Source organism: Myotis lucifugus, unplaced genomic scaffold (assembly GCF_000147115.1).
Source record: "Myotis lucifugus unplaced genomic scaffold, Myoluc2.0 scaffold_639, whole genome shotgun sequence".
NCBI lineage: Eukaryota > Metazoa > Chordata > Mammalia > Chiroptera > Vespertilionidae > Myotis > Myotis lucifugus.
In genome coordinates, this window is record NW_005871687.1 from 214,357 (window position 1) to 239,446 (window position 25,090).

At 51.2% G+C, this 25,090-nt stretch overlaps 1 protein-coding gene across 1 annotated transcript in view; it reads right to left on the bottom strand.

Annotated features, from left to right (window-relative positions):
• Positions 1–1,801: 1,801 nt before the first annotated feature.
• TRPV3 (transient receptor potential cation channel subfamily V member 3) overlaps positions 1,802–25,090 on the bottom strand; it is a 32,747-nt gene continuing 9,458 nt past the window's right edge. Inside the window, exons 3-16 of the mRNA XM_006105143.3 lie at positions 24,353–24,507; positions 23,422–23,598; positions 19,351–19,491; positions 17,027–17,307; positions 14,833–15,009; positions 13,748–13,906; positions 12,933–13,034; positions 11,688–11,761; positions 9,479–9,644; positions 7,646–7,712; positions 6,112–6,386; positions 4,611–4,723; positions 3,249–3,328; positions 1,802–2,982 (exon numbers count right to left, since the gene is read on the bottom strand). Coding sequence (XP_006105205.1) covers positions 2,888–2,982; positions 3,249–3,328; positions 4,611–4,723; positions 6,112–6,386; positions 7,646–7,712; positions 9,479–9,644; positions 11,688–11,761; positions 12,933–13,034; positions 13,748–13,906; positions 14,833–15,009; positions 17,027–17,307; positions 19,351–19,491; positions 23,422–23,598; positions 24,353–24,507 — 2,062 coding nt within the window. The 3' untranslated portion in view covers positions 1,802–2,887. The remainder of the gene's footprint in view (positions 2,983–3,248; positions 3,329–4,610; positions 4,724–6,111; positions 6,387–7,645; positions 7,713–9,478; positions 9,645–11,687; positions 11,762–12,932; positions 13,035–13,747; positions 13,907–14,832; positions 15,010–17,026; positions 17,308–19,350; positions 19,492–23,421; positions 23,599–24,352; positions 24,508–25,090) is intronic.

The following is a 25,090-nucleotide window of genomic DNA, read 5'->3' on the forward strand; positions in this document are numbered from 1 at the left end:
TTAAATTGCTGAAATGTAAATCATGGCGTTTTAACATGCCCTAATATGCCCATGGATTTAGTGTGACCTGGTGTGTGTGTGTGTGTGTGTGTGTGTGTGTGTGTGTGTGTTATTTTATGCACATCGATCATAGGGACCATGTAGACCATCAACATGAATCACCTGAGCAAGAAGCCATAGCCCGCTGACATATGTCAACCACAAAGGCAGACTCAAATTTACTGAGTAACCGCTTTTTAAAATGATGGTGCAGGGGGACATCTGTGGTCCAGAAATCTGAACACTCCAGTTTCAACAGCTCTGCTATGACTTCCTGCCTGACTATGAGTAAGTGTGCTTTCCTTTCTGAGCTTTAGTCTTAGGTGTAAAATAAGGGGACTCGTCCTTTTAACCTGATGCTCTTTGGCCCACTGCTTCCCTTCACCTGAGAAACCCATCTAGGCTCAGACTAGCTAGGCTGAACGCCTTCTGGGGATGACTATCCTGCCAACAAATTCTATCCAGCCCCACAGCTTTCCGTACATGTGAGAAGACAAAGATCCCATTACTGATTTCTACTTCCCTAACCTCCCAAGAAATGGAAATGGCTTTATCCATGCATATGGGAGTCAAAGCAATTCTGGAATTCCCAGCTCCAGTGTGTAGAGCATGGCGCCATGAACCCAAATGGCTGCCCTTCAAACCAAGACATCTGTTCTCGATGTATGTAAACGGGTAACTCTAGGTACAGGATGCCAATCTGCAGGCTCAAAGGACCTTAAAGTTCACCTGACTGTGATCTTTAACATCATCCCTAATAGGTTCTCAATCAGCTTCCACTTAAACATCTCCAATATCTAGAGCAGTTGTAGGACTGAATGGAACCAAAATCTTTCCCCTGAAACTTCCCACCTTTGGCACTAGTGCTGCCCACATCTGGCACACATCTGCTCCTCCTGCCTCCATGACAGGCCTTCCCTTTCCCAGAGGACATGCCTAGTCCCTGCTCACACCTGAGCCCGGTCTGACCACTGCGGTACAGAGCATGGTTGGCGCCTGGGTCAGCTGGAAGGGCACAGGCTGCTGCAGATTGTGTGGCTCTCAGGCTGCATCCTTGACCCACCCCATCTCTCCCTGACCCGGCCCATCAGGGGCACAAAGGCCAAGTTTCCACTCACCCAGGTGCTGGCACACAGAACAGCCCAGAGCTGAGAAACAGCTCAGAGTGGCTGCTTGGTTTGCACTTCTCCACTGGCCTCAAGTCAAGTTAACTAGCCAATTGCCACATCACCTAAAGGCCAAATTCATCTTGGTGGCATTTCAAATTAAATTCATGGTTAATGTATTTGTCATTCCACCTCAACAATCCCCACATGAATCCCTTTACCAGACAACCGAGGCGGAGTGGCCCCAGACATCTGGAACATTTCTTCCATCTCTGCCTCATTTCTGCCCCCAGACTGGCTCCGTGTGATTTCAGGGGGAGGAAATCAGAGGACGAGGCTCTAAAAGCCAGCCACTCATCTTGGCAAATGCGCCTTTCTCAACACCTTTTCCTCAGCTTCCAAACTCACAGTTAACAAGAATATTTAGCCCTGACCGGTTTGGCTCAGTGGATGGGGTGTCGGCCTGCGGACTGAAGGGTCCCAGGTTCAAGTCTGGTCAGGGGCATGTACCTTGGCTGCGGGCACATCCCAGTGCGGGGTGTGCAGGAGGCGGCTGATCGATGTTTCTCTCTCATCGATGTTTCTAACTCTCTAGCCCTCTCCCTTTCTCTCTGTAAAAAATCAATAAAATATATTTTTAAAAAAAGAGAATATTTAGTGCCAGAGCATTTCAGGTATTCTGTTGAATTCCTCCGATGAAAAACACTGATGTATGAGAGTCACCTCTGGGTGTCAGGCCATATAAATAGAGCAGCTGCTATTTCTGTTTCAGACGAGGCTGGGACCCAGCTCGGAGGCGGGCACTACTGCAGGGGCCGGGGCGAGGAAGAGAGCCGGGCTCTCTCACCCCATCGCAGCCTCCAGCTGGCTCCAGAGTCAGCTGCCAGTGCCGGGGCTGCCTCACACTGTGCCTGTCTCATCGGGACTTTTGTGCGCGCAAAGAAAAGCTTTTTGTTTTTGCCCCGGCCACCCTGAGGCCTAGTACACAATACTTACATCCAGTCCCAAATCCTCAAATCTACTCCTCCGCTTTCAAAATCATGGACTTCATCTGAAGTGTTTTTCATTTAAAACTGAAATGTCCTTTTTCTATTGAAAATAAAATAATAATAATAATAATAATAATAATAATAATAACAGTGTTAATTACACTACGAAAAGTCTCTCACTTTGAGACAGTTTGAGCCTTGGGGTGCCAATGGGCACGCATTCCAAGGGTAGTTACTGTTCCCTGAAGGTTCTGGAAGGGCATTTCCATAACTCACACCTCCCTCCCCCAGGAGATCGGACTTGCTCAGTCCCCTGTATGTTCTGGGATGAGACCAAGAGTCCCTTCAATTCAGAAGCCCCAGTCACAGCAGGGGAGAGGAGGGATGTGTGGGCTGCGGCTGGGGCTCCCAAGGAGATGCTGACAGGAAGAAAGTTCTGCTCCTCGGGCCCCGCCCCTTCCCTACGGCTCCTCTCCCAGCCAAGCTGACCTGGTCACCAGCTGGTGAACCCAGGGATTTCAGGAACCCCAGGTTCAGGACTGCTGGCTATCCGTCTACACAAACTCTTCACCAAGTAACAAAATCCAGGGTCTTTTCCACGCAGAAAACTGACAACTGCCTCTCAGTTCAGCCCGAGGGTGCTTTCTGCTTCCAGGCGGGCAGAGCCAGGCTCCATCACGAGGCAAAGCCCTCAGCACGCAGTCCCGGACCAGCCTGCAGCACCCATGCGCACACCAGCTCCGGATTCTGCTGCTACACTGAAGTTTCCGGAAACTCATCTATTTCTTCAAACGCATTGAGGGTGGTTTTGCTGTTGCTCCTGGAAGAATCTTGGATTTTATTGAAATCTGCTTTAAAAAAACACAAAACACTGTTTTAGAAATACAGCAGTCTGCAAGGTCGGTAATTCCATGCCTCACTGCACCACCCAGTTTTCCGCTGCCCGATTTTTAGAAGTTATTCCAACTAGGGTTCTAAAACATCCGAATTGGAAGGGACCTGAGAACCAATGTAATTCAATCCTCCCATTTCACAGATGGGGAAAATCAGGGCCCTCAGACTCAGTTTGCCCAAGGTCGCACGGTCAGGCAGGAATGGCTGTCACACGTCCTACCTGTCCGCCTCACGGACCCGGGATCTTCGTTGAGGAAGGAGACGTGTGTTTTCCATTCAGTCCACTTCACCTCGTTGATCCTGCGAGTGTAAGAATCATTCGCACTGTTTCACAACTGCACCTCATTAAACACAAACAAATAGCATGGCCTTTGGGGGTCCTAGACAGCTCCCTTCTGTCTGTCCCAGGGATCAGGGTTTGAAACCTGCCCAAGTCCCCATTTTCCCAGGCCTCAGGGCTCAGTCTCCTCCCAGTGTGTGAGACCCCAAAACTCAGAGAGGCATCACGGGGACATCTTCAGACAGCAGCAGTGTGCCTGACTGGTGAGGGCGGTTCTTGGGGAAGGAGGGAGGGGAGGGGAGGAGGACAGAGCGGGGAGGGGTTAGAGCCCCAGCTGAGAGGATGTGAGGGTGTGAGGATGAAAAGCATAGACGGTTAACTAGGGTTAAGGTGGCACTAGAAGGTGGTTGGGATTCAAACCCCCAAAGAGTGAGCAGTGTCTACGGCAGGGGTGGGCAAACTTTTTGACTCGAGGGCCACAATGGGTTCTTAAACTGGACCGGAGGGCCGGAACAAAAGCATGGATGGAGTGTTTGTGTGAACTAATATAAATTCAAAGTAAACGTCATTACATAAAAGGGTACGGTCTTTTTTTTTTTTTTTAGTTTTATTCATTTCAAACGGGCCGTAGTTTGCCCACGGCTGGTCTACGGTGTTGGATCACAACTGGCGGCGGCAGTTTGGCTAAAGTTCACACTCAGAGACCATCTCTAGAGTGAATATGTCAGAATCAGAGACAATTACAGTTGGAAATGATGGCGAGGTCGGGGGGCCGAGGGGCTATCTCAGTCAGAGAAGTAGAAAGGAAGGTGGTCTGGGATCAGGCAGTCAGATGGGGTAGGAAGAGGAGAACTGAGCAGGAAAGACGGTCATGGCAGGTGCAAGCACTTTTTTAAAATCAAAAAAGTGATATTTGTCAAAGGCAGCTGCCTCATTTCCATCGCCAGTGGCAGTGTGCCTCTGTCCCCTAGTGTCACTGAAGCCACAGGGTGGACAGAAGGACAGAGTGCCCCTTGGAAACCCTTCCCTAAACCAGACACTGGAAAGAGAGAGGCTGTGGGGGCCCCTCCACCCCCACAGAGAGGGGACCGAGGCAGCAGAGTCTCCCTTCCTGTCCTCCTGCAGCTCAGGAAGCCTCGTCCCAGGCCAGTGACCCCGGAGGGGCACATTCGCCTTCTGGAGGGTCCAGAACAGAGCGTGGCTGTGGAAAGCACACAGGAGCGGCACTGCTTCTCTAGCATTCACCACCCGGCCCTCCTGACCCCCCAAAGACCACCCCAAAGGGCCCTCTCCCTCTGTTACCGCAGACACAGCCGGAAATCTTCCTCCGCCACTTTACACAGCTCTCCCGTCCGGAACCTGCTCCTCAGCCATTCTGGCAGCATCTTCTCAAACTCCAAGATCGTCCTGGCTCTCTGGGGACAGAAACCAGCCTAAGCACGTCGCTGAGGAGCCAGCCCAGGAGCACAGTTGTGTGTGAGCAGGCTTTGCAGAGGCCGGGAAACCATGCCTTACAAGAAATGGCACTGAGGCTAGGCTTGACGGAGGTGATATCTCTTCAGGTACCTGCAGTTGCCCCATATACTTCAGTTCTGCCCCATATACTTCATACATGCACACTCACACACACATACACACAAAGTACACACACACAAGCACATATACACATAAGTGCATGCATACATATACACACCAAGTACACACCCACAAGTGCATGCACACGAAGTGCACACACAAGTCCATGCACACATACACAAGTGCACACACACAAAGTACATACCCACAAGTCCATGCACACATACCCACACAAGTACACACGCACAAAGTACACACCCGCTAGTGCATGCACATATACACACACAAGTGCACGTGCACACACCACCAAACAGCCCACTCCACCCCCACTGGAAGCTTAGTGCATAGATCCTGAGGTTCAGCTAATCTACAGAATTCAAAAATGAAAAACCAGAAAGCTCGGGGAAAGTGTCCAAACTGCTTTAAATATGACATAAACAATGTTTCTGGAAGTCCAGGCGCTTCCTAACTGAAAATGTTAGGATCCTGGGTCCCACAGTGACGGGAAGTGCCGGCGTCACGTGGTCCCATTTCCATCCCAGGCTTGGAATCCCCTCAGCAGTTTTCCTGGCAACAATTTGTCCAATCGCTCCTAAATATTATCCACAAGCCGATTAAGAAGGCCCTAATCACTAGAAACTTCCTTGCGTCAAATCTTTTTCTTGCAGTTGCCCCATATACTTCAGTTCTGCCTTCTGGGATCATAGAGGGAAGTTGCTCCCTCTTTCAAAAGTAGCTCTGCAGGTACCTGAAGAGATATCACCTTTGTCAAGCCTAGTTTCAATGCCATTTCTTGTAAGGCATGGCTTCCAGGCCTCTGCAAAGCCTGCTCACCACCTCTGGCCATTACTGTAGTGGTGTCCTCAGCATGTAAGGCCCACCGTCGGTGAGGACTGTTGAGGCCAGGATGGAGGAGAGCAGAATTGACACCTCCATTGTGCTATACCCTTATACTCCTCTTGATGTAACCTAAGGTCACATTTCAACATCCACATATCACACCAGGACTCTGAGCCGAGCACCCCCATAAGCCTGAGTTGCTCTCACACCTGCTGTTGACCCTATACACCAGGAACCTAGGCGAATGCTTCCTCAAACCTGGCCAAGCACAGGGACCTTATGCAGATTCCCAGGCCCCGCCCCAGGTCCACCAGTGCTGATGGCCAATAGCGTGTAGTGAACTGAGTCCCCGTGAAGGCTCCCACACCAGGGTCTCCACCAGGCTCACCTGCAGGCGCCAGATGCGCTCACTCTCCTTGGAGACGTTCTCAACCGTCTCTCCCATGAGGGCGATGAGCATGTTGAGGAGGAGGACGAAGGTGAGGATGACGTAGGTGATGAGCAGGAACAGGAAGAGGATGGGGTACTTGGAGTTCTGCTGGATGTTCAGGTCGCCCAGGCCTATGGTGAGTTTGAAGAGTTCCAGCACAGCATCGCTGAAGCTGCCATAGGAGCTGCAGTCCTTGTGGTCCTTGGGACACTTCTCAATCAGCGAGGCCAGGGCTGGGAGGACATCACAGGGTGCTCTCGTCAGCCTCTGAGCCTGGTTAGTTACCCAACAAGCTCATGCCTACTTGCAGGTACACACACGCCCCCACAGATGCAGGCCTGCCTCCTGCCCGCTTCCTCTGGCTCTTTCAGTTCCATCTCCAGCCCCAGCTCTTCCAGAAGCCTCATCAGGCTGATTCTCTGCAGAAAGCCCTTCTTGCCTAACGAAGCCCATACCCTTCTGTGCCTCCTTTGCCCCACCGTCCGGCCCTTGATCGCCCACAGGCTTGCGGAGTTGCTAATTATAATCTATGTGGCCCTGGCTCCCCATCCAGGCTTTGAGCTCCCGACTTCCTGTAGCCCAGGTCATCTCCCCCAGACTGTGAGGTCCTGAGTGTCCTCCCAATGCTCTGCAGTGAGATCCCCTGGCCGAGGCCTAAGCCCTTTCTTCTCTACAGAAGTGGCTCTTTGCTGGCTGGATGGCTGGATGGGTAGGTGGGTGGGTGGATGGTCAAATTAATGAGTGAGTAAATAGATGGATGAATAAACAAGATAATGAAAGATCAAATAAATAGGCAAATTATGACACAGAAAGGGTATCAGGCAGATGAAAACAGATGCTTAACTTCAAATGCCAATGACCACTGGGGGGAAAAACCGGCATGGAAATATAAAACCTCATCTCCCCATGCAGAGGTCAGACATAGGACCAGGTTGTGCTGTTCCCATCTGTTGTAGATGGAGAGGTTTTAAGAGGAGGCTCCCCACCCCTGGTCCCCAGCAGACCAAAGGCTCTCCCAGGTCTGTCTGAAGCGAACCCTGAGATAACATAATGTGGAGGGCCAACGGGGATTACCTCAATTCATTGCTTCCCTCCTGGTTTTCAAAGGCCATCAATCACATTTCTGTGAGTTCATTTCCCCATCTGTAAAATGGGGCCTAAACACCTGCCCAGCCTCTCTCAGGCTGTGAGGGTCACATGGGGGGATGTGAAAGTGGGAGGCATATCCCACAGCGGGGATGGATAAGAGTGACAGGCCTGGCCGAATCCTAGAGTCTAAGCCTCAGTCACCGTACGATCAGGGATGATGATTCCCCCTTGACTGAGAAGCGAGAGAAGTAAAAAGATGATGATTGGAAAATGCTAAGCACAGCAAGGCTCTGTTGGTAGCTGATGTAATTGCTGCTGGGGCCGCTATGTGCTCTGTCATTCTGACATCTGCATAAAGTGCTTTAACAAATGTGGGAGTTCCTATTATTTATAAATCAATTACCTCCTCCGAATCCGAGTAAGAACACGATATATACAAACAAGAACTTCAGAACATCGTGCAAAATGACCTACAAAGAAAAAAGAATGATTTGAGGGCAAGATCTGAGGACGGAATCACCGTACACCGATCTCGCTGCTTCCCACGCTCTCCCAGGCTCCCACCCTAACCATGGCCTCAACTCAGGCCGTTCTCCCTTGCCCTTGGCCACGTCCCCCTGGTGCTCCAAAGCTCAGCTCTGGACCCCACCTTCTCCAAGAAGCCTCCTGTTCCTGCTCTCCTGCCTCCTCCCCGCTCCCTCTTGGAAGACTGTCGGCCTCTGTCCCTGCGGATTCGCCCTGTCCATGAGCACCTCTCTTCACAGTCTCGCATCTGGGATCCTCCCTCTTCCTGGGGCAGTGGTGTGCTGGAGCCAGCTCATACCAGCTCACCAGAGCTGACTACTACCATTTCCTGAATTGTGTGAGCTGGTTGTTAAACAAGGCCACTAATAAAAATTAAATCATATCAACTTATAAGTAAAGATATTATATGAAAAATAGAGATAATAGTTAAAACTCATTACTTCTAAGTTATTTTTCTATATTTTAGAGTTATTTATGCTCTCAAGATTATTTATATCTATTGTAGCTATATGGTGGAAATAGTATTAATAGTGTTATTTTGCATCTCTTCCCAGCTCCGTGTTCAAAGATGTCATGTTGGTAGCTGGAACCACCAGGGTGGGAGTAGTTATACCATAGAACTTGGTAAATGTGCCCAGCCAGCATCGACTCATGAACTAGGAAGTCATGATTCGATTCCTGGTCATGGCACATGACCGGGTTGTGGGCTTGATTGCGTGTGGGAGGCAGCCGATCAATGATTCTCTCTCATCATCGATGTTTCTATCCCTCTCACCCTCTCCCTTCCTCTCTCTAAAATCAATAAAAATATATTTTTTAAAGAAATTGGTAAATGCTATAAATCAGAGATTGACCCATTGTTTTGTTGATTGCCTAGATCTAGATGTAAGACAGCAATGGAGAAAATGTTAAAGCAAATTAAATTTAAAAATGTGTCCTATCTGTAGCTGCTACATTGTGAATAACACAATAATAATGAAATCGTCTTCTAGTATTTGAACACTATTATCCAACTCAGAAAAGAAGTGGCTCACATCATTGACAAACAACTGAAGTTCCGCCATGTCTTCATTTTCACCTTCGTTTTATCCCTTAAAGAAAAATATCAACCAACACTTGTGTTGGAAGAACACTCGTTTGTCAGCTGAAACCATTGGTTAGCAACAGATACAGGCATTCAACAAAAATCAACAACTTACTCAGTGAGACTCGACTAGTTATGTGGAATTTACTATACAGAGTATTGTATGTTTTATTAGGAAGGAAACTGTACTACATCCTTTAAATAGTAAATTTTATAATAAACATGTATCTGTGTGTGTGTGTATGTATCTGTGTGTGTATGTGTCTGTGTGTGTATATGTATCTGTGTGTGTGTGTGTGTGTGTGTGTGTGTGTGTGTGTGTGTGTGTTTCCCAGAGAGCCAGTTGTTAAATACTTACCAGCACACCACTGCCTGGAGCTGAGAACATTCCTTCCCAAAGTGTATCCCTTCTCAATGCCCAACAAGCCCAGGCATTTTAGGGTCTGGACACTTAAAGCTGACCAAAGGCAAATGGAGACAGTGGCATTCAGAACAGAGAGCAGCAGTCTGCCCCGTGGGCAAGCCCCCTTTGCTCTCCAGACCTCAGTTTCCCCATCTGAGAAGTGACCATCCTCTGAGGGCCCTCCCAGCCTGCACATCTCTGACGCCCAGAGGCCCCAAACGAACCTTCTGGATCATGACGCTGTACATGCCCATGGACTGGAACCCCCGCGTGTAGTAGAGCATGTTCGCCCAGCCCAGGGCCATGGCCAGCACGAGGCAGGCGAGGTACTCTTTGTAGGCAAACAAGTACAAGAAGACAGACAGTATCACAAGCACAGCTTGGACAAAACTGTTCAGGAGACACAGGAGACAAGGGCCTTACTTACTTCTCAGCATCAGGGCAGGTAGGCAAACCCCCCACCTCCCTTTATACCCTGAACCGGCACCCTGGGGGCTGATGCTGAGGAGATGGATAAGGCTGCCCAGACCCGTCAGACTGGGCAGTCTGGGGCCAGCAGGGGGCTGGAGCAACGGACTTTTTAAAGCACAGATCCCCAAGGCCCCACCAGATTCTTGTTCAGAAGACCTGGAGAGCAGCCCCGGAGGCTGTATGTGTTTAAATCACCACATGATTTCTTTGTTAAACCCCTCTATGATTCTCACATAGATTCATAGAGAAAGGGTGCAACGGATAATTGCATTTATAATCAAAATGATAAAAGCTGACAACATCTATACTTATAAGCCAATCATAACAAAAGTATCCTCAAACCTACTTTTTTTTTTCTTTTAACAGCATAGACCAACCTGGAGATGATTATGCTAAGTGAAATAAGCCAGTCACAAAAAAAAAATAAATACTGTATGATTTCACTGATATAATGTCCTTAGAGTGGTCAAATTCATAGAGACAGAAAGTAGAATGGAGGTCACCAAGAACTGGAGGGGAATGGGGAGCTGTTGTTTAATGCGTTTAGTGTCAGTTTTGCCAGATGAAAAGAAATCTAGAGATTGGCTGCACAGTGTTGTGAACACTTAAAAATGGTTAAGGTGGTAACTTTTATGTTATGTGTATTTTCCCACAGCTTAAAATGTTTAAAGTACCACATATACCAAATGTACAAGATCAAAACCTACTCCTAAGCAGTGTGTACACCATCAGTAACTCAGACATCTGGATAAAAACCTTCTCTCACTTATAACATCAGACAGTCTGCACCGTTAGAAAGTGACTGGTTAAAGCTAGGACACGGGCCGCCTTGTTTTTCTCGTGCAGTGAAAAGCAAATGTTTGGGTGATGGGTGCCTTTGGGGCTGAAGGGAGGAAGCACATCCACACCTTTCCCTACGCTAACAAAACAGCCAAGAAGCAGAAAAGCATGGCCATGCACTGGTGCCTTTTGTCTGCACTAGAACCACTGGCTGCCTAAATGGTTTTTCTCTGGAAGCACCATACTTTCCAGAGGGGACAAACTCTCATGTGACTTGCATCGGGGGGCAGTGCCGCCCCCCGCCCATCCTTCACTGCAGTATCTGGGGGCCGCACCTGCCCACAGGGATGAAGAACCCAGTTCACACCTCTGGCAGGCAGGTACTTCCTGAATGAAACACCTAGGCAGTTGGAAACATCAGGCCAAGCTTCCAGGTCCTATAGACCCACCCTCCCGGAGAACTCAGAGCAGGAACTTCAGGGGCATCCGTGCAGTGAGGAACATTCTTCAATGCTCGCTCCAGGTTTAATCAGCCTCTGCTCATTCAGAGACAGGACCTCTGAGGTCAGCCGCACACGACCTCCTTCAGACAGGTCTGGGCTAGGCTTCCTGGCAAGAGCCCAATGGTAGCCAAGCCTGCACTGGCATGAGGAGAAGATGATGGAGAGGCTGGGACTGGCTTCAGTACCACTGAGGTTCCGAGTGACTGTGCGGGACTCACTTCCCTGCTCTGGGCCTCAGTTTCCGAACCAGCAGGTGAGACTCAATGATCCTCAAATACTTTCCAGCTCCCATCTGCCAGGGTCCAAGATGGTACGTCTAGACCCCATGCAACTTGGAGGAACTGGGCTGGAAGCCTCCAGAAGAAGGTAAACAGCAGGGCTGAGCCTCTCCGTGCCTTCCCCCAGCTGCCTGCCACCCGGGGCTCTGTGGCAGGGTGGAGTCAGCCATCCCTGCAGCCAGATGATGGGCACTGACCTCGTGTTTTCTGGGCCTCCCTCTGGGCATCTATGTGTCTCTCTTACCAGAAGTGAGCGAGGCGGTCCCTCGCCACGGGGGTGGAGCAGAATGGCTGGGACAGGGTGACACAGTAGGGCACTTGTTTCAGAGGGACACAGCAACCACCAGATAGGACCTCAGCCCTGCCTGTGAGGTGGCGACCGAGGGGACGGACCTACTTACAAGACAAAGTGAAACCAGGCATCCGAGAGGATGGACTGCAGATCCGAGGGTCTCAGCAGGAAGATCGCGATGCCCTGAGGCCAGAAAGCAAAGAAAGTCTTCAGCCTCCTCCTGCCTCTCAGTGGGGGGTCTGAGGAAGGGGGTGTCTCCCCAGGACTGAGACTCAGTGTGTGAAGGCCCAGCCACAGCCAAGGTCGGGGCTACTGAGGGGCCCTGTGGCTGGAGGACAGGTGAGCCCAGGTGCAGGCTCCTCCGATCTTTGTGTATCTCTCACTCTCACCCTCATGCTCACCCCAGAACCTGCAAGGCAGCACAGCATGTCGCTACCTGCCAACCCTTCAAATACAGGGATGGCAAAAGTAGGCGAATAATAATAATAAAGAATACAATAATTAATCAATAATGATACAAGAATCAGTTCTGTGTTTCAAGTGCTCACAACTGTGGACCTACATTGGCCCGCCCCTGTGTAGTCTAGCTTCCACCTTGGAGTTTAGTTCATACTGTTCCCCACGCCCACTCGGTAATGGCCTTCCCCCCCATGTCCTCAGGCCCACTCCTACCACGGTAAATGCCATCTCTGCACTCAAGCCTTCCTTCCTTCCCCTGCCCCCAGCAAAGGTCATCTCTTTTCCTCTGAGCACTGGTCTGAACCCAATGCAGGGCCTTTTCACAGTCTATCGCAGAGTCTAGAAGTTTGTGTCCCTCTGAAATCCCCTACCGGACCGTGAGCTCAAAGAGGACAACTTTCCCTCCTTATCACCTCCCCCAGGGCCCCATATTAGATGATGTTCAGAATTTACCTGTTGACTCATTGGATGGATGGATGGATGGATGGATGGACCAATCAAGTGATCAATTGATAAATAGATGGAAGGATGGAAGGACAGAGGGTAAGGATGAATGGGTATTCAGATGGATAAATGAGTGGCTGGGTCACTGAGAGAGGGCAGGCGATTGAATGGGTGGACAGAGAGGAGAGGTAGATGGGTTGCTGAGTGGTTGGGATGGGTGGATAAATGGCAAATAGAAGGACAGATGGATGGAGGGGTACTTAGATGAAGTAGGGTAAGATAGACCTGCTTATTTATTTCCACTTTGTAACTAAGAAATCTAAAGCTTAGAAGGGGAATGGCTCCCCAGAGCCCCCCAGCAGTAATGGCCGAGCAGGGTGGGATCAAAACCAAGCCTGCTGTCACCTGCCTGCATCGCAGGCCAGTCCGGAGGGTCTAGTGGCTCACTCACCTCCTTCACAGAAATGCACATGGCCCAGATGAGCACGAACATCCTTCCCAGGAGCTGCAGCCACCCCATCTTGTGCGTCAGGGCCAGGGGGTGCGGCAGGGCCTGAGAAGAAGGGGGAGGAATGGATGGTGCAGGATGGGGGGTGAGGAGGGCAGGGGTAGTGCCAGCTCTGGAGGGACCTTGCAGAACCCTCAGGCGGGGCCAGAAGCCAGCAGGGAGCCCGATCTCTGTACGGGGCTAGAGGAGGAATGGCAGCCCCCGCCCCTGCCTTCCCCACCCACGCTGGGAATCCAGATCTCCACAGTGAGGGACATGCTAACAGCCCTCACGCCTCCTTACAGGAACCATCCATATTCAGACACTCACAGGACCTCATCACAGTCAAATGAAGCTGAAACTCTGTGCCCCGGGGAATGCATGGAAGCTAAGGCCCAGAGTGGTGGGAAATCTTGTATGAGTGACCCACCCCGCCCCCTCACTGCCCCACTCCCGTATCCTGTGGCCCTCACATCAGAAACACACAATCAGCTCTAGATTTAGGCAGAGCCTGGGCTCTGGGTCTCCTAATTCTCTAGTTCTCCTCCCAACACGGGTCAGCCAGAGGCTGAGCACCTGGGGCTCAGCCCAGCTAAGCTCCGGAGGCATATTCGGTTCCCTAGAAACGTGAGGGATGACAATTAGGGAAGCCGAGGAAAATCTCGGCCTCTCTGGGCCTCAGTTTCCCCATCTGCACATGGGACGGCTCCAAGCTCCTGCAGCCCTGACCACCCCATCACCACCCCCCCACCCCCGCCGCCATCAAGGGGCCCACGTACCTCCTCCTCCCGGGGTCGGTAGTAAGAGATGAGAGTCAGGGTGATGTTGTAGAAGAAATAAAAGAAGAAGGACAGGAAGAACATGTACTTGGCAAACTTCTTCCACTTTATACGCAACAGCGTGTGTAGGGGCTCCAGGGTCAGCATCTCGTGCCGGTTCTGGGGGTACACACCACAGTCACCACGGAGACGGGAAGAGGAACCACAGTCAAAGGCCCCCATTTCAAAGGGAGCTCTGAGACAGCGCTGCCCTGCAGGGGGCAGTCATTACGTCCAATGGGCTGGTTCGGCAGGAAATGTCAGGACAGTCATTTCCAGCTCCCGGGGCTCCTTGCCAGTGGGCCCAGGCGGCAGACAAATGCCACAGGAGCTGGGCTCCCAGCAGGAGCATCTGCTGCCCCGTGGGAAGCAAGGGCTGGGAGGGAGAAGGAGTATGACTGGGGGTCTGGCTCCAACTTAGCCCCTCTTCACTGTGTAACCTTAGGAAAGCCCCTGAGCCTCTCTGGTCCTGCATCTCCTCATCTATACTGACATCCATCAAACTGCCCTACCCTCGAGGCTGCCTGAAAGGTCCATGAAGAACCCAGACAAGGCAAGCTCTGGGAAGCATGATTCTTGATAAAATGTAAAGAGTGAAGATCCAGTCTGCTGCTTCATGTCCCCCCAAAGCCAAAAACTTCTCACTACTGATCCTCTCTCTTCCCCTCACCGCCCCTTCTTGCCTCCTCCAAGGAGGCCTCCCTGATTGCCAGAACTATACACTCTCTGTCCCTCACTTGGGACCATGTTTGAGGGAAAAGGGAATTCTAAGCACGGCCATAGAGAATGAGTAGGGTGGTGGGGGAGACACCAGCCATCCCCACTCCCACCACCATATCCACACTGCCCAGGATTCTGGGGCCAGGAGACCCTCACCCAAGGAACCCTGGGAACAAGTGAACCCCACACAGGCCCTGCCATATTGTGCCAACTCTGTCCATAAGGCAAAGAAGTGGGGGATTGCAGACATGTCCAGCTAGTGGTCTTTCCCGTGTCCCCAGAGCCGCCCCTCCCCCGTGCCCTTCCCCAGCCCCTGGGAGACCCACATCAATGTTGGTATTGTAGACAATGATTTCCAGCACCGAGTTGTCTGTGGTGGTGTCCACGTTGGTGAGGTCGTAGAGCGAGGATGATACGGGCCCGTATGCCCAGTCGGTGAACTTCCTGGACAAGCTCCGGAGTCGCTTCTCCTTGATCTCACGACTGAGGATGTACTTCAGGATCTGGGGACAGGAAGTGGGACAACTGTCAGCCACAGGATGGAGCTGGGGGCCCAGAGAGCCAGGAAGAGGCTCTTAAAACCCAGTTCAGTGAAGAATCTGGGAACTGACAATTATGAGAGATCATTTCTGTTTGGCCTGGATCTGAGAAGAAATGAGAAGTTTTTCCAGCTTCCCCATCCCACCCTCAATCAAGACCTGCCAGCTGAGGCTCGCTGCTCTGGCCAGACACACGGAGATGCAAGACACCAGCCTTACAGAAAGGCGGGGTACCCCCTCTAAGTCAGTGATCCTCAAACTCTGCTGCATATTAGGTCACTGGGGAACATTAAAAAGTCCCACTCCACCCTGGCTGGTTTGGCTCAGTGGATAGAGCATCGGCCTGAGGACTGAAGGGTCCCGGGTTCGATTCCGGTCGAGGGCACATACCTCAGTTGCAGGCTCAATCCCTGGCCCGGTTGGGAGGCTACCAATCAATGTGTCTCTCTCACATTGATGTTTCTCTCTCTCTGTCTCTCCCCCTCCCACTCTCTCCAAAAACCTATATAATAAAAGCGTAATATGCAAATCAGCCATCCAGACAACCATCCGGGACCACACTATGACACCCACTGGCGCCAGGCCAGCCAAGGCGGGTGCAATATGATTGGTTGGGGGCCTGGCCATCACCCCATGATTGTCCACAGAAGGAGGCCCAGGCCACTGACCCAAGGGCTGCAGCAGGTGGGCAGGGCCTCCCTCTGTCAGGGAAGCCCGGGTCCCAGGTGCCGGAAGGAAGCTGGTGCCCACAGCCGGGGGAAGAAAGGCCTACTCTTGCACGAATTTCGTGCATCGGGCCTCTAGTAAATAAATAAAAACATACATAGTCCCACACCGCTGACTGACTCAATCCAAATCTCTGGAGGGAGCCCAGGCATCTGTAGCTTGTAAAGCTTCCTGGGTGGTTCCAAAGGGCAGGCCAGATGGGTAGCCTGCTCTCCAGCTCACTACTCCCCAAAAGCTGAGTTTTGGGGTACCCTAGTACCCTGGGGGCCAGGGCTTCCCAAGGCACCAACCCAAGGCCCAGGAGGAGGGACCTGTTAAAGAGGACAGTGTCAGAGCCCTGATCTCACGTGAGACAGTGGGGTTCCCATCTCATCTCACGCGGCAGCCTTGTCTGCACAGCCCAGGCCGAGAGCTCCTAGGGACAGGGCAGGTCTCCCCAAAGTCAGTGTCTGTGTCTTAAGCACAGAAACAGAGGAAGCGGGGGGGAGGGGAGACACAATTCCTCCTTTGTCAAAGCTGTTCTCCATTCCCTCCTCCCCCAACAAGACAATGAAAAGGTCCCTTGTGGGACCAGCCCTGACCACTGCACCAGAACCCACGGCCCTCGGGGCACCCGCTCCCCACCCCCCACCTTGATCTCAGACCAAGCGTGGCTCCAGGCACCAGGAGATGTGAGCCCACCCCAGCTCGAGTCTCCACCAAGGCTCCCGGGCAAGCCTGGAGTTTCATGGCCGCATCACACGGGCACAAAGGCCATAGCAGTCACGTGCTCTGCTGGGCTCTTGGCTCCGAGTTTCAACCTGAGGGGCAGGCTGGGATCTCTCCAGAGTTGGGACTAGCAGCCCATTGGCTCTGGACCCAGAGCAGCCATTCTGGGGCTCCTGTCCCCCTGAGAGGCTGAAGGCCCCCAAGGGTCAGACACTCAACCACACTCAGCACCTGCCACCCAGGAATCCTCAGCCACAGGCATCTGAGATTGTGTCCTACAGCCTTAAGGCTCCCCCACTCTGGCCCCAGAGAGGGGGCTCCCAGGGCAGGAGACAGAAGAAGCATGGAGTATGAGAGACTAAACTCCAGAGGGTAGGCCCGCGCACTGCATCTCAGTGGCTCTGTGTGGTCATCAGAACAAACCCAGCGCGGGCCACAACTGCACTTCCGAACCTAAGAAGTTCCCCTGCCGAGGTGTGGCCTATGGGGCCCCAGGCTGGCGGATGGTAGAGTGCCTCCTACCCTCCCACCTGCCCCCAAGCCCCACCTCGGCCTTGCCCATCTTGGCGGCCAGCTGCAGCGGGGTGAGGCCGTCATTGTTGCGCATGGTCTCCAGCTCCCAGTTGCCACTCCTCAGCAAGATCATGTCATACATGCGCTTAACGAAGTCATTCTGTGTCTTAAAGTCTTCGGCCACCGTCACCAGCGCATGTAGGATGTTGTTGCCCCGTGAGTCCTGCGAGGTGATGTCTGTCTGCTGGTTCTCCATCAGCAGCTGCACGATCTCAGGCTGGTTGGTACATGCTGCCAGGGCAAGGGGTGTCTCGCCTGTGGGAGGGAGAACACTGGGGCTCAGTTCTCTCATGGACCAGGGTGGTGCTCCCCAAGTCCCAGGACTGAAACCCATATCCTGACCATCTCAGTAGGATTGACCCCTGAGGCTTCCTGTCCCTCTCCCCAGCTCCCCTTGTATGGGAAGAAACTGAAGCTAGATCATTGCAATAACCCCTTTTATTAAACACACCAGGCACTTTCCTACCTCAGGGCCTTTGCACAGGCTGTTCCCTCTACCTTTCATGCTGTTTCTCAGATATCTGCATCACTCCCTCCCTCACTTCCTTCAAGTCCTTGTTCAAATGTCACCTTTTCAATGAGTCACCCTAACTATCCTATTTAAAATTGAACTCGCCCTAGCTGGTTTGGCTCAATGGATAGAACATCAGCCTGCAGACCGAAGGGTCCGGGGTTCGATTCCAGTCAAGGGCACATGCCTGGATTGCAGGCTTGATCCCTAGTAGGGGATGTGCAGGAGGCAGCCAATCAATGATTCTCTCTCATCATTGATGTTTCTATCTCTCTTTCCCCCCTCCCTTCCTCTCTAAAATCATAAAAATAAATAAATAAATAAAATTGAAATCCACCTCCTTCCTGCCCTAGAACTCGGTTTCCACTTCTCCTGCTTTACTTGTTATTTTTCGATAGCATTTATCATTTTCTAACATGTTAATTAACGTTATTTACTGTGTTTATTATTGATGTTCTCTTTTCCATCTAGAATGTAAGTTCCATGAGGGGAGGGACCTTTGTTTTGCTCACTGATACATTCCAAACACCTAGAACAGTACCTTCTGTATACTGTACAGTGAGTGCTTGAGAAATATTTAAGAACGAAGGCAGGTGACTCACACCTGGTCACACAGCAAGCCCGGGGCAGAACCAGGACGGGATAGCAGGTCTCCTGCGGCTCACCTCCCAAACTGTCCTGTCCCCTTTCTTCATCCCACCCCACAAATGTTCCCCAACACCGGCTTCAGCCAGACCTGATACTGGGCAACGGACTGGACAAGACCTGCCCTCAAGGCCACCCAGACCCATCTAGCCCGGCTGATGCAGAAACCACCCAGAAGAGGAAACAGGTCAGTGGTTGTCGGTCAGTCAGGGCTGGGGTGGGGTGAGAAGCCAGGTTGACTACAACGTTGTACCAGGACAATTCTTGGTGGGAGGGAGCTGTTTGTTTCCTGCCCTAGCCTGGCGGTATGCATTTGTGGACAGTGGGAGAATTTTCATACTCTCACTGTTGACTCCGCTTGCAGTGCTGAGGCTCTGAGCACAGAGCACAGAGGCTGAGCTGGCAGCCAGGGCGCCCACACCAGTCCTCCTACACTGGGCAGCTCATTCCCCTGCCCAGAGCCTTCTCTGTGCCTGGGACCCAGGGCTCTGCTTGCTCTCCCTCCCAGGTCTCTGTTCCTTAGGCCAGTGGTCGGCAAACTCATTAGTCAACAGGCCAAATATCAACAGTACAACGATTGAAATTTCTTTTGAGAGCCAAATTTTTAAACTTAAACTATATAGGTAGGTACATTGTTATTAACTTCATTAGGGTACTCCTAAGCTGGCCTTTGCTAAAAACGTCCTCAATCTGAGGGGTCGACCTCAGCGAACGTACCCCCACTTCTTCTAACACCACTTCTTCAAAATAGACTCACCCAGGCCGAAAACCGACTTCTGTGCATGGGCCACGAAGTTTCAAGCGCCCACACGTGGTATTTTGTGGAAGAGCCACACTCAAGGGGCCAAAGAGCCGCATGTGGCTCGCGAGCCTTGGTTTGCCGACCACTGTACTTAGGCTACCGGGGTGCCTTCTTAGACACTCCCCCACTGCAGGTTCGCCACCTCCCAGCCCCGCCCTCTCTGGCCCAATTCAGAAGGGTCGCCCCTGCCCCCACACTGGACCAGGTTCTGCTCTCCTGACCGCTCAGAGCCGGCCTCCAGCCCCCAGCCCCTAGCGCCGCTGGGAGCCGAGTCTGTGGGGCAGCCCCTCCCTCCGCCCTCCTTCCGGACCCCGCCCCCCAGCCCGGCGGCGGCACCCACCGAAGTAGAAGCCCTCGTGCTGGTACTTGGGGTTGAAGAAGACCCCCTTGGCGTGGGCGTTGACGTCGGCGCCGGCCGCGATGAGCAGCGCTGTGATGTCTCGCTGCCGCCGCTCGATGGCGATATTCAGCGCCGTCTGCCCTGCGGACAAGGTGGGGTGGGGGGCGGGGGGCGCTCAGGGCTGAGACCCTGGTGACACCCTGCCTGGCCTCTTTCCCACCCTCCACGGAATTACGGCGAAGTAAGCCGCCTGTCTGGTCTTGGTGTCGCCAGCTGGGGGCACAGTGCCCGCGGGATGCAGTTTTGCTTCTCGTTCCGCAGCAGCACAGTCTCGCTGCCACACAGGAGGGGGCGCTCCAGGACCAGGGCAGGGGCTCTGCATCCAGTCCCCGCGCTGAGGGCCTTCCCAGAGTGGCCTCTAGGCCCATCGGGTAAGTTTAACGAGGCTGGTGGGGCCAGCTCAAGGCCTGCTAAGCCAGGTGAACCTTAGAACCTGAGCCTAAGGGCCAGGGGAGGCAGCAGGTGTTGAAGCAGGGAAGTGACATGACCCGAGTTTGGGGTTTAGGACATGTGCATTTTTTTCTGGCTGCAGAATTGGAGGCGGTCTTAACAAGATCCCAGACTTATGTGGAACTCTGCTCGGTGGAGCGAAGAACCCTAGGAGAAAGAGCCCTCAGGATGGTCTGTGGGGCTTGGGGAAGAAGGCGTGTCTGGCCTGGGAGCTGGGTGACTGGTGCTGGTGACTGAGAAAGAGAGCAGGGGTCAGGAGCAGGGAGGTGGAGAAGGGACATTAACCCTGTTGGTAGAGCCTTCAGAACCTTCCCGTGTGTGGGGGGTAGGGGAAGGCAGGGGGGGGGGGCGGCTGTATTTCAGAATGTCCCACCAGAAACAGTATTTCCCAAAGAGCTGCTGTCTTGCCATACATAAAAATAAATTCCTGGTGGGTTAAAGAACTAAGCTTTTTTTTTTTAATTGGAAATTTTGGTTATAACTAACCTTTTGGTACAGAAAACCGTCTTAAGCAAGACCCAAAATGCAGAAACCATAAATAAAAAACTGACATGTTTGCTTACATAAAAATTAAATATTTTTGTATTTTGAAAGACCTCTTAAAGAAAGTTGAAAGGCAATTGGTAGGCCAGGGAAAATATTTGAGACATATAAAAGAGACCATGTATTTTTTTAAAGTCCATAATAAGAGCTCTGCAAATCAATAAAAAGACAAACAACCTAAAAGGAAACAAGAAAAGAATATTAAGAACCCCTCAGAGAAGAAAATACACATCACCAATAAAGAAACTGAAAGATATTCAGAATCACTGGTCATCAGGAAAATGAAAATTTGAACCTAATGAATTACATTGGAACCTAATGAGTTAAAGACTTAAAAAGAAAAGGATTAGTGAAGAGTATGGAGAAGGAGAACCTTTGTATTCTTTTGTGAGGGGAGAGTAAAGTAATACTTTTTGGTGGCAAATTTGTCAAGCATTCTATTTTTTATTTATTTTTTTAGAGAGAGAGGAAGGGAGAGGGCGAGAGAGATAGAAACATCAGTGTGAGAGCAAACATAGATTGGCTGCCTCCTGCACTCCCTTTACCAGGGATCGAGCCCGAAACTCAAGCATGGCCCTTCTAGAAGTCCATCCACCAACCTTTCTAATGCACAGAATGCACCCAATCAATTGAGCGTCACTGGGGCGGGGCTGTACCACTCTCATTTTAATGTGCATGCCTCTGAACCCAGAAAGGCCAATTCAAAGTCTTTTCCCTAAAACTCGTGTTCACTGTGCACAAGGTCATAGACAAGAGTGTGCATTGAGACGTTCTCATAACAAAATATGGGAAACCACCTGGATGTCTGTCCACGGGAAAAGGGTGACATTAGCCACAGTACAGTTATACTCAGACTAAGCAGGCGAAGAGGAGGCAGACTTTAATATTCTGGCATGAGAAGGTGTCAAAGATGTATAGTTAACCCCCAAAAAAGTAAGTTGTAGAACAGTACAACTTATTTATCACTGCTCTGCGTTAAATAAGTAGATAAATGAATAAATAGTTATCTATTTGTATGTGCACATACACACATATGTCAAAAACCTAGGAACGTCCTCAAAGCATACACCCCATGCTAATCATCTCTGGAGAGGAGAGTGAGAAACAAGCGAAGCGTTCCTCTTTAACTTAATTAAAATATTCGAATGTTTTACAATGAAATTCTATTCACGTACTATTTATGCAATTAAAAATAAATTGCTATGCTGAACTCAGTGATGAATATCTAGAGGTTCGTTATGCTAATATTTCAAAAGTATGCTTAAATTTTTCAATAAAAATTTTAATTAAATAGTTTTTTAAAAAGTAAGTCCCTGAAGGCCTCTGATAAAATGCTAAAAATAATATTTTAAAAGATGTCATTGTATCCTCTTAGCAGTATAGAGAGGAAATATCAGCCTCTGCCATATGGGGAAACTGAGGCCCAGAAAGGCCAGTTGATGCCCAAGGTAAGGAAAAGCGCTACTGTTGCAGTCCCTGCTGCAAGAAGTGCCTAGAACAGGGGAGGGAAGGTATCAGCAGCTACCATCAGGAGGAAGAGTAGGGGAGAGGCTTGTGTCTGGGAAGACAGGGATAAATGGTTCTTCCCACCATGCAGAGAAAGACTGGGTGCCCACAGCCCCCCCACCAACCCACCAGCAAGACATAGACTCATGACAGAAGGAAAGGATAAGGGGAGGCTGAGAAAGGAGAGAGGCAAGATTTGCAGCCAGGACTGCAAAGCCTTAATAGAGACACTCATCTTCATGTAGTCACTCATTCAAAACACATTTATTAAGGACCTCTTCTGTGAGACCCACGGGCATCAGAGGATCCACTATGGGGAAGGCAAAGTCCATCCCTGCCCTCAAGGAGAACATGCTGCCAGAAATAGGAGTCTGTACGTCCCTACAAGACTGACAAGAAGAAAACAGGGCCTGAAAAGGGAGACGATTCAGGACAGAGAAGCTTGAGGCACTGGCCTAACCCTCCTTGGCTACAGGGCTAGTATCAACTCCCTAGTGACAGGCTGAAGCATTATATAGCGCATTCCCTTTCTCTCTTTGCTGTGGCTACCAGGGAACTCAATGTGCAGTTCTGCACTCAGTTGCAACAATATTCCCTGACTTTCCTCTCTTCCAAATTGATAGCTTTTAGTTTTTCATAATCCTTGACTTTTTTTTATGTAACAAAAACTCTTATGAAACTGTGCAGAGTTTAAATGAATAAATAAAAATAAAATGACTTTATCCCATGAGAAAAGGTAAGGGCCCAACCTAGACTCCCACCTGCAAAAAGCTGAGACGTTTCGTGCCCCTGGCATATCAGTAAGGCAGCGTCCGTAATCCTTGAGCCCAGCATTTTTGCCACAAGCATCTCATTAGATCCTAACGGGATGTTTATGGACTCCAAAGATTCAAATGAGGATCCACCTTACTGATTTTTCACAACATATTTCCTGGGCAGGGAAACACTATCCCAGGGGGTCTCCTTGCTCCTCCCTGTTCCACCTGAGAGAGAAGCCACAAAATTGAGACCCAATTGGGGCAGTTGATAATAATGACAGTGATGATACCAATAGTTGCCATGTGTTGGCCCCGCCCAGCTCTCTAACCTCATCTCCAGCTTTCTTTCTTCATCATTCCAATGTACCTAGTTCCTTCCTATCTCAAGTGCCCTTGCCTTGTTCTGGATCCTTCTCATCAGACAGACTTCAGGTCAAAGGTCACCTCTTTGACCATCCACCCTAAAGTTGCCCATCCCCAGTTACTTTCGGTCACACTAACTTCTTTCATTTTATTTTCAAAGCATTTTCCATATAAAATTACCTTCTGTAGAGCCATGGCCTTCATCTGTCATGTTTGCCACTGCACCCCGGTGCCAAAAACAATGCCTGGCATGTGGTCGGTGCTCAAAATTATTTGCCCAATGAAGGAAGAAAGAGAGTGCCGAGTGCCACGCCATGTGCTTTGGGCTTTCAATGATCTGTGTGGCCTGGCCGTCACCCACTGTCTGCACACCCCTCCCCCAGGCAGGTACCTTCGTAGGCCTCCTCGGTATACTCGGCGTTGATGAACCTGTCCAGAATGTCGTTCTCATTGGCAAAGGCGAGCAGGATCCGCACGATCTCCTTGGTGTTGGGGTTGATGTTCAGCAAGGCCTTCATCAGGCAGGTCTTCCCTGTGTCTGAGGCCGTCAGCTTGTGCATGAGGAAGTCTGCAGGCAAGATCACAGGGTGGAGCTGCAGGAGGGGCCCAGAGGAGGGGAGCCCAGGGTGTGGGAGCTGCAGCCTCAGACCTCAAGATCTTGTGCATGGCATGGCCCCTGCTAGCCTCCCGGAGCCTACACACCCCACTCTCCAGCTCCTTTGCTGGCTCCTCCTTCCCAGAGGCCAGGAGAGCCTCATCTTTCACTCTTTGGCTTCTTCACCCTCTCCCTGGCAGGAGGCAATCTTACCAGTACCCATGGCTTCCCACTGTCTAGAAGTAGACAAACATCCTGAAGTCTCCAGCCTGCCCCTCCCGGTAGCCTACAAATAGAGCTCAACAACTCGCCCTAAACTGCTACTCCCCTAGTCCCCTAGACAGCTTGGGCCCCACCACCCACCAAGTCACCAATGGCACCACCCGACTCCTTCCTCTCCCTCACTGCCCACGTCCTTGAGTCCTGCCAGCGTTGCTGCCTGAATGCTGTTCCCCTCCCTCAGCCCTCCGCTGGGATCCTAACTCCACCTGGACAGCAGCCTCCTCCGGCTTCACCCCCATCCTCCAGGCAGTAGCCAGACCATGACCCTCACCTGTCTAAGCCCCTCCATGGCTCCCCATTGCCCTCAGAGTCAGGTTCAAAGTCCCTAACCCAGCACTCAAGGCTCCTCACACGCCAGCCCCACGGGTCGGTGAGAGGGAAGGTGGACAGCAGGAGCCAAGCAGGGACCCCAGCCCCACACCCCCTGCCAGGGCCTGGCACTGACCGGGCACGTCCAGGTTGCGGCGCCTCTTGCAAAGCTCCTGCAGCTCCACCAGTAGCTGCACCAGGTCCTCCACGCAGCCCTCGGACACAGCCGCAAAGAGGCACTTCTTCAGCCGCTTCTTTTTCCGCCTCTGCTCTTCTTTGGCCAGGTTTGCACTGAGGCCAGAAAAAGTTTCCAACTTACCACACGTGCACCCCCACCCCTACCCTCTCCTCGTTTCCCATCAGAGCTGCCGTGCCTACAGGACACTGCACCCCCAGCATCTCCGCGTGCTGTCACAGTGCCTAGTAACCCCTCCATTCGCACTCCAGGCCCCTGGGATCCAAGGCATCCTACGCAGTCTCCCCTTCTAATCCAAATGCAACCACATTTATCAAAATGTGTATTTGTATACACATAGTAATGAATAGGAAGGTACCTGTAATTACCTTGAAAGTATAGGATTAGGGGAAGGAAAATTTCATTTTCATATTTTGTGTTGTTTGAATGTTTTTATCTACCCCTCCCCGCCCCCACACTCCAAATAGGCAATCATGGTAACGCGTTGACGTGTATCCTTTGTGTGTGTGTGTTCTTGCAAAATGTACACTTGTTTGGTGTTTCACCACCTCCTCCAGGCAATAGGCAGACCATGCATTTTAAATTTGCATACATGGTATTGCATGAAGTTCCCATTGTGCTGCCTGCTGTAATGGTTGGGTATTATTTTTACAGCTTATCAAGTGTAACACTCCCCTC